The 14106-nt window shown below is 36.9% G+C and overlaps 2 protein-coding genes across 2 annotated transcripts; one reads left to right on the top strand and one right to left on the bottom strand.

Annotated features, from left to right (window-relative positions):
* Positions 1–2744: 2744 nt before the first annotated feature.
* On the top strand, positions 2745–6184 carry LOC133328042 (uncharacterized). The gene is made up of 3 exons (XM_061536590.1): positions 2745–2855; positions 2968–3258; positions 4155–6184. Exons 2-3 carry the CDS (start codon positions 2973–2975, stop codon positions 6182–6184), a joined length of 2316 nt encoding a protein of 771 aa, XP_061392574.1. The 5' UTR covers positions 2745–2855; positions 2968–2972.
* Positions 6185–7420: 1236 nt separating this feature from the next.
* Positions 7421–13628, bottom strand: LOC133328038 (uncharacterized). The gene is made up of 4 exons (XM_061536587.1): positions 12561–13628; positions 8002–12206; positions 7700–7861; positions 7421–7634 (listed from the first exon to the last, which is right to left on the bottom strand). Exons 1-4 carry the CDS (start codon positions 13626–13628, stop codon positions 7421–7423), a joined length of 5649 nt encoding a protein of 1882 aa, XP_061392571.1.
* Between the last annotated feature and the right edge of the window lie 478 nt (positions 13629–14106).

Below are 14106 nucleotides of genomic sequence, written 5' to 3'. Positions count from 1 at the left end.
TCTAAAATAAAAATATAATTTTCCCAGCGCCAATAACGAGTTAATAAGAGAGATATTGGCATTGCCTAATCTCAATGTAAAATAGTCTGTATAATTGCGATATAAGTTACTGACTAATCATCAACGCCCAGACGAATCTTGATATTTTGCATGTAGGTTAGTGTTGGAAATTCGTATTAAATAGTACTAAATTGTTCTTAAAGTTACTAATAAATACTAAATATTCTGTACGGTAGAACGGATAAGATTAGGAACCAGTTATTAAATACTTATTACAGTAAACATTTCTATATAAATATTTTCCACAAATATGTTCTAAACAGAAATATTCAGCTTTTTAGGGGAGGACCCAAAGGAAAAGGAAGACTTGGCAAAGATAATAATTTGAGCAAAGTTTTGATTCAAATCGGCCACTACATTCGCCTGATATTGGATTTATAAATATTGAACATTTGTGGGGGAGTTACCTGAAGCAGTGAACCAATGGGTTCCATCTTCGAACATGCTACAGGCTTTGTAAAGATAATAGGTTGCACAACGTTTTATTAAAATTGGATAGTCACTCGCATGATATTATAAAATTAATTTTAGCACAAGTTTCTGTGGGAGGTAAAATCTTAAATATAAAGGCAGAACTCTGTTAAAACCAATTACCAATGTAATTAAAAATGTCGTATTGTGCAAAACATTATTTTATAAATTCATACTATAAGTACTAAAACGTACTACATATTTGGCATTCGTTTTAAATTAACGAAAGGATAAAAATTAAAAAAAACCTATTATGGTCCTATTTGAAAGCATCCATCGGGAGGATCGAGAAAATAGTACACTTTCAAAAAATATAAAAATTTGTACGTTTTACTAGTAGGATTCGTGCATCAACGCTTCAAAAACCTATGTTCGAATGAAATGCTGACTAAGCTGACTAATTGAATATGTAGGACCAATTATTATTCGTTTATAGTAGAAACTTAGAAATTCATAAATCCATATTAAGTTATATTGTGTAGCTAAATTAAATTATATTTATTTTAACTATAAAAATATCCGCTAACGACGTAGCGAGCCTATGCTAGTGGATATATAAAATTCGTTTTTTATATTGTATCTGTATGTGGTTTTGTAATATTTATCCCAAAATCATAAAACTCTTTTTACATATCCGCGTAATTTCATGAATAAGCAAATCATCAAATATTGAATACTAACATTTTACAAGGAGATCTCTAAATATTATGGGAAAAATCATGGTCGTTGTGATCAAAATTCATCATTTTATCTCAAAAAACAAAACTGACGTGTATGGTACACTACCAGTACAGTTCAAGTAAGTGGAACGCTACGATTTGTATTGTTCCGACCAGTGGAACACTACGATTTTTAGTGTTCCGAACAGTGGAACATACCTATCCACCTTGGTACGGAACAGAACACTATGGAACGGTGCCATAATGTTTATTTTCGAACGCTGCTCTTAAGTGGGTGCAGCTCTGAGTTTTTTTGCGGAGGGAAGTTTTCAAAAGTCCCATGGCAATGCCTTCAATCCACAATGTTGGTGGTTTTGACCGAAGTTGTCCGGCTAATAGAGGAAAAACTGTGTAAAATTTGGATTGTTTAAAATTAAAATTAACAGCGGAGGAAAAAGGGAAGAATATTTTTTTTATTCGAAATCATCTATACATCCGGTGGTCGTCGGATGTATAGATGGCACATATGTACATATCATGGGCCCAAAAGATGTTCGCCACTTTGTAGTAATTTTAACCATTATGGGACAAATTTCAGTTCTTATTGCTAAACAACTATTAAACAGCAACCAGAAATAAATGGTTGGCGAAAAATTCTATTTGAAGCAACTGAAGTTGACAACAGTTGCCATTCATAATTCAAATTTGGCAACTGGCAACGCCACTAAACTATCGACCCATAAGTTCCTAATCATGTAGTGACTGGATGCTGTTCGGACATATAAATGACGACGATAATTTCGTTGAGTTGTAATAATTGACCAGAAGAATAAAAAAAATTCAATGATTTTGACGCGTTTCTGCACATTTCAAAAAACCAGTGAATAACCTGCAAAAGACAAAAATAAAAAATTATTAAAAACAAAAAAGATATAACCATCTTAAGTCCTTCAGTCTTTTTTGGGCCACCCTGTAGCTGACTATATAATAAATATGCCAACATTTTTACTAGCGAACGCAGGCAGGGTACAGTTTAAAACATGATTTGGTAACTAGTAGAAGTTAAAGATAATTAGCAAAATTTCTGCTTCATCACCAGTTACGAAAATTACTAAAACGTCTAAACATAATGAGAAAACAACTGTTCTGAATTGTTTTGCCGTAGAAAATTTTATATCGAAGAGAGCGGAATTTATTATTAATATTTCCATCAGAAATCTATAAAATAGAGAATTAACGAATTCATTACCCTTTTATTCGAATACATTTTCGTTTAGAAAGGGTTTAGGGAACCCTAAATTGATTTTTTGGCGGCAAAAATACCTTTCGATTGTCATACGTAAAAGCTGAAGTCTCCACCTTCCTTCATTTTTGTTATAACAACATAGTTGCATTTGGTTGTATGTTTTAGGCCATAAATATACAACCATTCATGGAATTGTGTATAAAATTACCGTCATACATTTCCGCTCCCATATTTTCGTATTTTGGCTACATTAAAAGGTGCATGAATCTATTAAATAGCAAATATCTGTAACTGAAAGTGTTACTGCGAAAACACATTAGAAAATTCGAATACCAAAACGTCTGAATACAATTGATGCATTAAATCGAAAAAATATGTGGATGATTCTGAAGCAACGCAACATATTTGTTAATCTCATAGTGAGTAGAAAGAAAATATATGTATATTAATACTATTGATTTTTCCACCTTCACAATTGTATACACACTTGCCGATTATGAATCTTCTAATTTCCAATTTTTTTATTTTTAGTTAAAATGTTGTCAATGGAAACGCCACAACATCAGGGCATCTATGCTCCATTGAACCAGGCAATGTCCGATTCAGAATCTGAGGAAGAGATACATAATTCCACAAAACATCACCAGATCCGCAGGCAACAAGAATTGTTCTTACAACAACAACAGCAACAACCACAACAATTAAATTTAAAGGCGAAGGGCAGAGTTCCGCCCAACACTTTAAATTTGCAGCCAAAATCATACCAACAAAATCGTCGTAAGTTGCTAATTGAACGTCAACGTCAGTTGGAAAGGAATTTATATCAAAATTCTCAATTACAGAATACAGATTCCAAAATTATAGGTATGTTTTTTAATGTTTTGAATGTTGTTTTTGTCTTTATTACACAGTATGCGGTGTTATTGGTTGTTTAAAGATGTAAACACATATGTGTGCATGTATGTATGCATTTATTTTTTAGGGGATGTTGTTGGGGAATTTATATTTAGAACATAGTCTATGTATAATGAATAGCTTTCAATAATTTTTTTTCGACCTTATGTGTTTTTAGTTATCAGCCCAGAACTATGGACAACTTTGTCACTGTATATTGTATTTTTAATATACTTGTATAATGTTGCATATCTTACGGCAGCGACACAGGCGGCGAATTGAGATTCTGGAACAGAACGCAAAATATCACAAATTTCTTTATTAACATACCCACCGAGTGGGAAATGTGTTTCATCGCTGAAGAAAATTTTGCACGATACGTGTCTGTGGCAGAATCACTTTTTTTTTCAGTTAGTTCTGATACTATTTCTGTGGTGGAAATAGTTAAGCGATCCATTTTTTCAATGTAAGAATTTCAACTGAACTTAACTTTTGAAACTACGAAATGGATACCGCTCTACTTTAAGTGCGACTTTACTGCGGTTGTCGTTTTCTTCTTTTCAGGCGAACTAACAAATCCAAATCTAGAAAATATCAAAAAAAGTTTTTTTTTTGATATTATGAATTGGTCTCTTCAATATTTCTCGTAAAATATTAATATTTTCTGTAGTGCAATTCTCTAACAACTTTTTTGTGTTACCGACAAATATCGTTAAAATTAAACACATGCATTATTTACATACGTACATATTTATATAATTTCTTAACTAATTTTTATATGAATTTGTATTTTGTAGTCAACGGTCATAAAATGGACAACTTACACAATAGCAGCATGCAGAACACCTATTTACGATCAGTTATGATGTCGGACGTAGGCATGCCATCCGACAGTGGCGGTCCTTGCGATTCGGGTAATAACTTTTCCAGTTTTAGCAACGAATACGACGAGCGCAATCAAACCGATGCAGATAATGTGGCTATACTCGGCGGAAATGGTTGTTCAAAGGAAATCCAGCTGGAACCGATGTCGCCGGCAAGACGATGCTGTTTCATTGCCTCGCTATTGTTATGTGTACTGACCGTAATTGTCTTTGTATGGGTAATACCGTGCAGCGAAGATGGCGCTTGTCCGGCACCCATCGATCGCGTCAAAACACACAACTGGCTAAATAATTATACGAAAATTGAGCTGAAGGCAGGTGTGAACATTGTCAAAGGAGTTCGCAGCTGGGAAAACAATTTAATATTTTTGTATCGTGGTGATGCCTTCTTCCCGGAATTCCGGCCGGATAACTCAAAACGTAACGGTATTATTTCGTTAATTGGAAGTTCGGGAGCCGTAGCATGGTATGATGAAATGGAAGACGAACCGTTGGCCATAGATTGCACGCTACTCGATGTGGACAAGAACGGCCGGACTGACTGCCTTATAATCGATGAGTATGGTGAACTGGGGGCAATAAATCCTGTGTCTGGACAGTGGCATTGGCGCTGCAAAGAGCGCTCGCCACACAAAGTTGATGCCCTGGATTTCCCCATAATATTGCCTGACTTGGATCGGGATGGAGTTTTCGATATTTTATTGGTAACTAGCGTAGCCTCAGATCGCCATTCGACGAGAAAAGGTGATGCCGGAAATAAAAGTGAGCTGGTTCAACGGAATTTCCTTAGAATTCTTTCTGGACGCAGCGGTCAGCCGATAGGAGAAGGCTTTAAAGTTATTGAATGCGATATTGTGCGTAAGCTACAATTAGAAAATGGCCAAACAGTTTCTTTCAATTGCATTCACAACAAGACCGAGGCCCAGCGGTCTAAAACGCTGGCCGAATTGTTCTCTCTCATAACAAATAAATCGCTTATGGGACATAAGCTGGTGCCTGCCTCAAAAATATCCCAACACCGCCACTACGGCCAACGAAAAGACATAGACTCCCAACGCAATATTTATTCACTAAACGGGCGTGAACTTATCGTGGAAAATAGGGGCAAATGTCCCGAAGACTGCAATGTCACGTTCATTCTAAGTGAGAATCGCAATGGAAAGGCATACACGGTGCGAAATTTTACCAGCAGTGGAATGTACGGCATGGTTCCCGCTCAGTGGCATTTTAAGAACACAAAGCCCAACATGTCGGGATTTGTAATGAAGTTTTGGAAATGGAAAAGTGAATCATCATCATCATCAAGTGGTCACACCTCAGCCAACCCACGAGGCAATGAGACAGCTCAGAAGACTCAAACGGCCAAAATGAAATCAAAGTCAACGAAGAGTCCGACCAAAGACAATACCTCCAAGACTTACAAACAAAATCATGTGCAGAGCGAAGAAGACAATCAACGTCATAGTGGCCATCAACGTGAACTGAAGCATGATGAGGAGGAGTACGATGCATTCGAACACGTTATACATAAACGTAGCTCATTTGATTTCGATGTCATAGCTCCCCGTTCCAAACGCAGTACTTCCACCTCGAATGCGACGAATAAAAAATCATCGGGTCCAAGTCTGTTAATGAATGACTACAAAATGCAACTGATTACAGAATCTGTAATACTGGTATTATTTATTGGAACAGAAACGCGCATCGAGAATACCTCACAAAGTAATATAGTTCAGTTCTGTCGCAATGATCGAAAAACCGTTGTCTGCCAACCGGATCTAAATAATCAAGAGAACTCAATGCTTATTGAAGATTTGGATCAGGATGGTTCTCAGGAGTTGGTGTCGTATATGTCAACATTTGTTCAGGGCAGTGAGGCCTCTCAAGACTGGCGTTTGGTTACATATGTACGCCTATTGAGGCTGCAATCAGAATTGCCTGCCTTTTATGGTGATGTAAAGAGTAATTAGAGCTGAAATAAAATTATATACTCATACATAAATATGTTCTTTTGATCTGATTAAATAAAATACAACATCATTTGTACAAACACAAACACTTGTATAGAAATAAAGAAAGTTCATATTCAATATTAATAAGAAAAAAATTGTAGAAATTAGTAGATTCTTGCAGTACGGGAACATACCATAAGATTAGATAAAATCTTAATGATCACTTGATTCTATAAAAATCCACAAGACATCATTTGAAATGTTTTTATTTCTGAGAATTTTCATAAATTTTTGAAAAAAAAAATGGGTCATTGAAAGCAAATATATAATTATCCACACAAAATACCATAACCCTTTGTATCTTACAAAATGTATTTAAATGTGGCAATAATAAAAGATGTCAGCGTCCCACACAAAGAAATGCAATCAAGATGTCTACACTAAATTGTAAATAATTTCTTTTTTTTCATTAGTTAGTTGTGCTTTTCGGGGACAGCATGAATCTACTAATTTTTACTACGAAAAGAAATTTTCTTTTGTGATATCGAAACAATGGCAAAAACTAGTAGATTCTTGCAGTAAGGGAACAGACTATATGTGTCTTAACTCGGATTTGTATAAAATATTAAATTTTCATGCATTAGAAAAATAGATAGCTCTTAAAAAACTCTTAAAAGTATTTCAATCCGTGCATTAAATCCTAATGCACTAACTGAACGAACAGCAATTTGTGGTATCCAACAATCGACATAATCGAATTGGCAATTTAATCCCACTGTATTAACGAAATCCAATACAATGTAAATGTATCGCAATTCGTTTGGATTCGAGATATGTACTTACGGAACATCAAAGACCTTCATACTATGTCAGAGATTATAAAAATTGCAATATTTGTAATTTTTTAGTTTTGTTTTAATGGATATAAATAATATATATGTGTATAAAAATATATGAGTAAATAGATAACAATCATATATGTATGTATTTTAAATTTAACCAAATACTATGTAATATGGTTTTTGGTAATGATTTTTCTTTTAAAAATTTAAATATTTGCAAACTAGAAAACTTTCGGTCGAAAGTAAACAAAATATTACGGCAACACCTTTTAGGATTAACACGTAAATAATATTTTTTATAGAACGCATAGGCCACTTTTGATTTTCACTTGGCAATCTCTTGCGATATTCCACTTTTGGGTGATATTTTACTTCATGAAGTTTTACAAATATCAACATTACATGTATTCGATCAAGTATTGCGGTGTTCCTCTCGACGACCAAATTTCATGTCCCTTAAAAAGTGTATACTCTCACTATTTATTAAGGATAGTATGGTGGATTTAAGGGTGAGCAACGATGCCAATTTATATTTAATTGTAATTGATGAAGCCATCTCAATCAATTGCGCTATATTCTCATCCATTTGCTTAGTTATTCGATTCTGTTTGCCGTAAACTTGGAATCTGCAATTAAACAATAATAATTGAATTATAAAGAAAAAAATTGTAAAAAATAATTGAACACTTGCCCCTTAATGACATTCTCTATAATATCGTCCGTGATATCAATTTGTTGTAGAAAATCACTAAAATACGATTTATTTGCTTGTATTATGTATTGCGATAGAAGTGCCTCCGACCAGTTGATATCGTAACCATAGGCACGGCTAAGTATTAAGGATTGTGAAACACTAAAATGAAACAGAGTTGAGAACGTGATAAATATCGAAAATAAAATTCACAGTAGTTTTTATTTTACGCAGCAAAAAATCTCTTTTTTTACTTCTAAATTAATTTATATTTTACGAAGTAATTTTAACGATTTCCTTACCTTAATGTGTCGTTGACTAAATTTTTAAATTCTTGTCGAGACTTCAGCTGAATAACACATGGGCACAAATAATTTCCCGAAGATGTTGCCGGTTTTTCCATACCCTTATTGACCAAATCGATTTGCATCGCAGTCAATTCAGCTTTGGCAGCACTCTTTTGGGCCAACAATAATTTATTATCCTGCAGATAGTTTTCAGCTGCATGCACATAATATTCGAGCGACTTATTGAGTTGAGCGATCAGTTCAGGCGAACAACGCAGTTTCTTTATATCGCCATCATCCGATAAGCTTGCTGTATTATCGACATTCATTTGAATTTCTTCAGCGTCTTGATCCCACAATTCAGCCAGATCCTTGTACATCAGAAAGTGCAAAGCAGCTAACTTGAACAGTTCCTTCCCCTGCTGTGGGGAACAATATTCCCGTAGATATGATAAAATGGCTTGCCGTAAACCAATTGTCTTTTCTTCGTCAAATTGGCCGAGCAACGATTCAAACTGCTCGTTTTCGATCAGTGTATCGAAACAGAAATACATTTCCCGATAACGACCGATGCCGGTCAACATACGCACTATCAGCGACCAGGATTTCGCTTGGGCCAGAATGTTATTTAAGGCTTTGGCACGATTCAGCACATTTGCGATTCCCTCCATGGAGCATTCGTGTACGAAGGCTTGATGAGCTTTGATCAGGAGTTCCACGTAAATAATATTTTGTTTTTTATGCGAAAGGACTTGAGGCGGATGGGGTTGATTCGAGATAGTCGATGTAATCTCCGATGCATTGATGCTATTGGCATTACCGCAGTTGTTTGGCAGCCCGTAGCGAGCAATAATTTCCGCCAGACGATCAAAATAGATATTGGAATTGTAGGGTTTGTTGTCCTGATATTTACGATAGGCTTTTAAGGCATCACAGTATTCCAATAGACAAGCACCAAGTTGTGTACGGTCTGGGGTTAGTTCCAAAAACAAATGTAGATCACGATCGATATTGTAACCCCAGAGATCGGCATTGCGAAATGAAGTCTTACCTTGTTGATCTGGACTAAATATATAGAATCGTGGCCTTACAATGGCAGTGGTTATTTCAAATGCCAAGAGTTCTGCTATTTCCTTCGGTTCCATATGTGTCGATGTTAGGATGTCGCTGACCACTAAGAGACGATGCAAGCATCCCTCCTCGGCTATACTCTGCAGCAGAATGTGCACATCTTTGGTGCGTAAAACATCGACATATTCCTTGTCCAGATACATGGCGGCTCGGTAACAGCTGATGATGCGCCTTGCCAGATTCACTCCATACTTTAACTTGGATGCAATGCCCTGCAGTATTGTCAGTGTTTCTTGTTTCTCCTTCGATGGAATTTCTTCGAACTCCAGCGTCGAACAACTATCGGAAAGATAGGCACCAGCACTGCCGCCAGTTCCTCCTAATCCTGGTGCAGAGCACAACGTTCTCTTGGTGAATTTGGAAAAGGACGACCGCTCAACAACACTCAGCAACTGGCGCTCATCGGCCGACATACAATAAACCGTCGACATGGATTCAGCCAATGCCATGCAGAACACTATAAAGCGCAAATCCAACGGCCTTATATCGAACAATTCCTGCAGGCGTAAGGCCTCCACAATATCACCCTCATCCAGTAAGCGGTGCAACAATGATTCCAACCGTTTGGTCTGCAAATCGTTCAATTCGATCTTATTACTTATATTTAAATCCTCGATTCCGGCTAATTCTTTCAGTTCCAAAAACGTTTTGTAGAGAACCCTTCTTTCGGAAAGCATGATCTCTTCGTAATACTCAGAGTGATATAATCTCAATTCAGCGATTTCCACCTCGTCCAGCAACAGATAGTTCACAATCATATCGTATTCTATTTGATCGCGGTCGAATGACTCGTTCGGAAATAGATGGTGATGTTTAATGACGTTTAAGGCCTTTTGCAAAACCGTGTAGCGCGATTTGTAAGCGTGATCTGGCAAATGGGCTGAGGCATAAAGCAAGAAGTTCACTAACGTTTCTGGTGGTAGAGAATGGGCCGCTACTTCGTTTTCGTATTGCTCAAATGGAAATATATAATTATCGAATTTACCCGATGGCGGGACTTCCAACTGGGACTCCAAGGAAGACACCCATTTACTATAGATTATGTCACTGATGGGCTTGTGCAGTAACGAAGCTAGACGTACGGCAATATCATACTCTCTCGCCGCTAATACACAGTTCAAAATTCGCTCATATTCCTTGGCATCAGCTTGTTCGCCGTGTAGCAACTGGATGAAATTCAAAGGAAAACGTTGAGTCATCGAACCATTGGCAGTCATTAGAATATCACAGAATTGTTTTAACAGACAAAAGTCCAGTTGTCCGGTAATATCACTCAGACCCGACTTGCATACACAGCTGAGAAATTTAAGCTGATCGACAGCGGATTCAAAGTTACTCTGGGTGTGCAACAATAGCAGACGTATTGTGCGTTTCATCAGCTTTTCACGTTGAGGTCGGAAATTTAGTGGCAAACGAATTTCTTCATTACTCCATGCCAAACAATACAAACGCAGCTCATGGACGTTTACTTCACCGAATTCATTTTGGGTCGATAGTTGCAGGAATCGAAATAGATGAATCAGTCCATTATCCGGAAGAAAAATTTCAAAGCTTCGGACAATTGCCGTAATCTGATTTTGAGAAACCAAATGGTCCATGAGATTCCAGGGAAATTCCTGTACGCTATTGGCCAACCGTTGGAGATGGCTCCATTGATCTGTTGTGACTGCCAACCACACTAACCAACACCATTCCACGTGTGCCCCATTGGTGTCACCAGAAACTATAGAGGCGGCCAATACAGCCATTATAGGCAATCGTTGTTCTACTGCGGTTCTTAGAAAGTTGACAATAGCTGAGGCAGAGTCCTTGCCATCGGCGTTGCTACTTTGCAAGTGTTGTAGAAATGTAGACACATCCAGGACCGGTTCTGTACAGGGATAGCAAGAGTTCAAATTCAACAAAATCAAAGCGAATATGTCGGGGCTACCATTGGTACAATCAGCAAATATATTTTTATTTTGGCACATCGAACCACTCCCAGCACCTGGAAGATCATTTCCGGATGCCATTGAAGATGTCATTGTCTCTACAGATGTGTTAATCGCCCGTCTATCTCCAGTAGACTTTTTTTGCCTGTTGGATTGCAGCTGACGTTTTGTTACACTCGAACGTCGCTTCATGGTGTGGCCCTCAGAACTGTTATTGGTAAATGAAGATAATGCCCTCAAAAAGTGGTCTCCCATTGAGGGAATCTTGAAATATTTCACAAGCGATTTGATCTGCTCCAAAGGTATTTCAAAATAGTGTAATAAAACCAACAAGTGCCAATAGTCGTTGCGAGTTGCATAACCTTGCATTATCAAAGATCCATTTTCTTTGGGTGTACTATTCGGACAGATGGCTTTGCATGCCATGATTGTGTTGTATTCTATAAGGGGAAATATGTTTGTATCATCTTCAATGGACATTTTATCCAACAGCAACCGTTCAGCCTCAAAAATTACTGAATCAAGGCCTTTCTTGTCGGGACATACGTTCGGATAGTGTGCATGCTGCAAACACCGACGAAGTCTCAGAACACATCTCAGTTGCTGAGTGTCGAAGCCCAACATTTCACAAAACGCAATGCAATGGCTAATGACATCCGAATCGGCAATGGGTGTCTGTAACGCCAACTCGTAAACACTTTCGCACGTTGTGAGCAAATGGGTTTTAGTTATCTGTGCATAGTTTTGAAGTTGCTCTACAAACATGAGGTAGAGGGCATAGGCGCTCCTCGATTGTTTAATATAGTGAACAAAATTCAAACGATGGTTGTTTCTATTCGCTGGCCCAACATCGCTATTGCGACTTTTGCTAAACGTATTAGCATCTTTGCACAAACGATGCACATCGATACCTTTGAATGTTTTTATTAGGTCATAGATCGTGGGTATACTCTGCGGATTTACGGCCGTATTGTTATTTTCATGATGCAAAACCACTTTGAGATAGGACAACGATTTCAAAATACCCGACGATATTGAACAGTGTAAATTTGCCAAAGACGGTTGATTGGTAAGAAAATCAAAAAGTGTCGCCAATGTCCATTTATTGCATTCGTTTGAATCAATATGTTCCAGATATTTTGTGGTACTGGAAACAATCTAAGAAGAAAGAAAGAAAATTCATTAAAAACAATATCCCTTGTTACAGGCAAATTCATTCCAAATTTCTAACGACCTATCGATAATTGCTACCTGTACTTTGAGTATAAATTATTATAAATAGAAAAGGAACGGGGTGTATTGTATAGTTGTGTAGGGTACACACAATATATGTATACCAATATATAATTTCATATTTTTATTTTTGATGTAGTAAAACACAGTTTACAGGATAAAATGTAGACATCAATTTGGAATTTTTATGTAGATTTCAGTGGAAGTTCCAATAATTTGGTTTTTTAAAAAATGATTTTACATTAAAGTCATAAAGTTTATAATTAAAGTCATACTAACCTTTTTAAATCCCTCGAGATTTTCGAGCTTATTTGTTTTTAATGTAATTATAAGACTAAGGATATCCCTATTATCGCTTATACTTTCAAACATTTCTTCAAGTTGTCGCACTGTAACAAATTCATTCAATAGAAGGTGGTAGAACCCGCGCTCGTAGATATATTGACCAATTGGCAATGATCTGATGCAATCACGATTTTTGTGAATGCTGTGGCTGATACATATACGTTGCAATACAGTTTCCACATGGCTTCTCTCATCAGGAAAAAAATATCCCGCCGATGCAAATAAGTTACGAAGAACTTCATCCTTTTTATTGGCAAGGGATCGAACTGCATATTCGTACATTTCTGCCTCAATGGACCATTGTGTATATTTCTCTTCCAAGACGGAAAGATTTGAGTTTAACGAAATCGTTTCTTGTGGCTGTATCTGCAACTTGCACCATGATATTATCTCCTCTGTTTGACCTGTTTCTATCAAGAAATTCCAGAGGACAAACTTGTTGATGTACTGCAACAAATTTTCGTTGCGTGTTTCAAAGTACAGCGATATCATAATATGTTGCTTTGTCGCACTGTCTAATGCCATTAGGGATTCCAAATTTATACGCTTCATGTGTTTCTTTACATCGGCCATAATTACATCGGACTTCTTAAGTTTTTCCAGTAGGCTCCAATGAAATTGCAAGTCCTGCATATCGCTCTCAAATTTGTCGGGGTTCTTTTTTCGCAAATGGTCCAAAAGCATTTCTCGCAATTCCGAATCATTGCATTCACATGCAAATTGGTAATAGAAACACTTCACGTCCCGATGCACGTTTCGAAGGACTATTTCTGCTTTGCACACCAGTCGTTCATTTAGAAGGCGTGCCACATAAGTCTGAACGATGTCATGGAAAAACAACTCGTAATCGTTGATGGGCATTTTTCTTTTCCTGGCCCAATATGAAATGCACAAGTCTATATGTTCACCTTTTGTGGCTACCTCCTTAATGAGAGCCAGCTCACTAATTCCGGACCATGACTTGAAAATCTTATCTCGTTCGTAGTTGCTGTTGCTAGACATTCTGGATTATGGGTGGGTTTCAGTGTATTCCGACGACAACGACAATGAGTGACTCGATTACATTTCATGTAACGAAATGCAAGTGCAGCTAAAAAAAAGAACAGATAAGAATATGTTACTGTGTTTGAGTAGATAAATAGAATTTGAAATCTTCGTCGTTCTTTTGTGAATCAATATTTTCAAAATCGCAATGAACCTGATTCAGATCCATAAATTTTATATATTGTATTTTATTAATAACTCACAACAATTTTATTTTACAAACAAAACAATAACTGTTAACGTTGCACATCGAGTCATTGAGAGTCACTCTGGTGGAAAACTGCGTCCTTTGTGTTCAGTCCAAAAAGTCTCTGCAGAAAAGAAAGAAATATTGAAAAACGTTCCACCTTTACGAATGGGATGGGATAAGACAAAATGCCCGATAAAGAAGAAGTCAAAAAAGAAGACGGAAAGTTACGAATGAGGTGGGATGGAG

The sequence above is a fragment of the Musca vetustissima genome, unplaced genomic scaffold (genome assembly GCF_032173495.1).
Source record: "Musca vetustissima isolate MV318-11 ecotype Yass unplaced genomic scaffold, APGP_CSIRO_Mvet_v1 utg8556, whole genome shotgun sequence".
Taxonomy (NCBI): domain Eukaryota; kingdom Metazoa; phylum Arthropoda; class Insecta; order Diptera; family Muscidae; genus Musca; species Musca vetustissima.
Note: the sequence above shows the minus strand (reverse complement) of the source record. Positions and strands in the feature narration are given on the sequence as shown.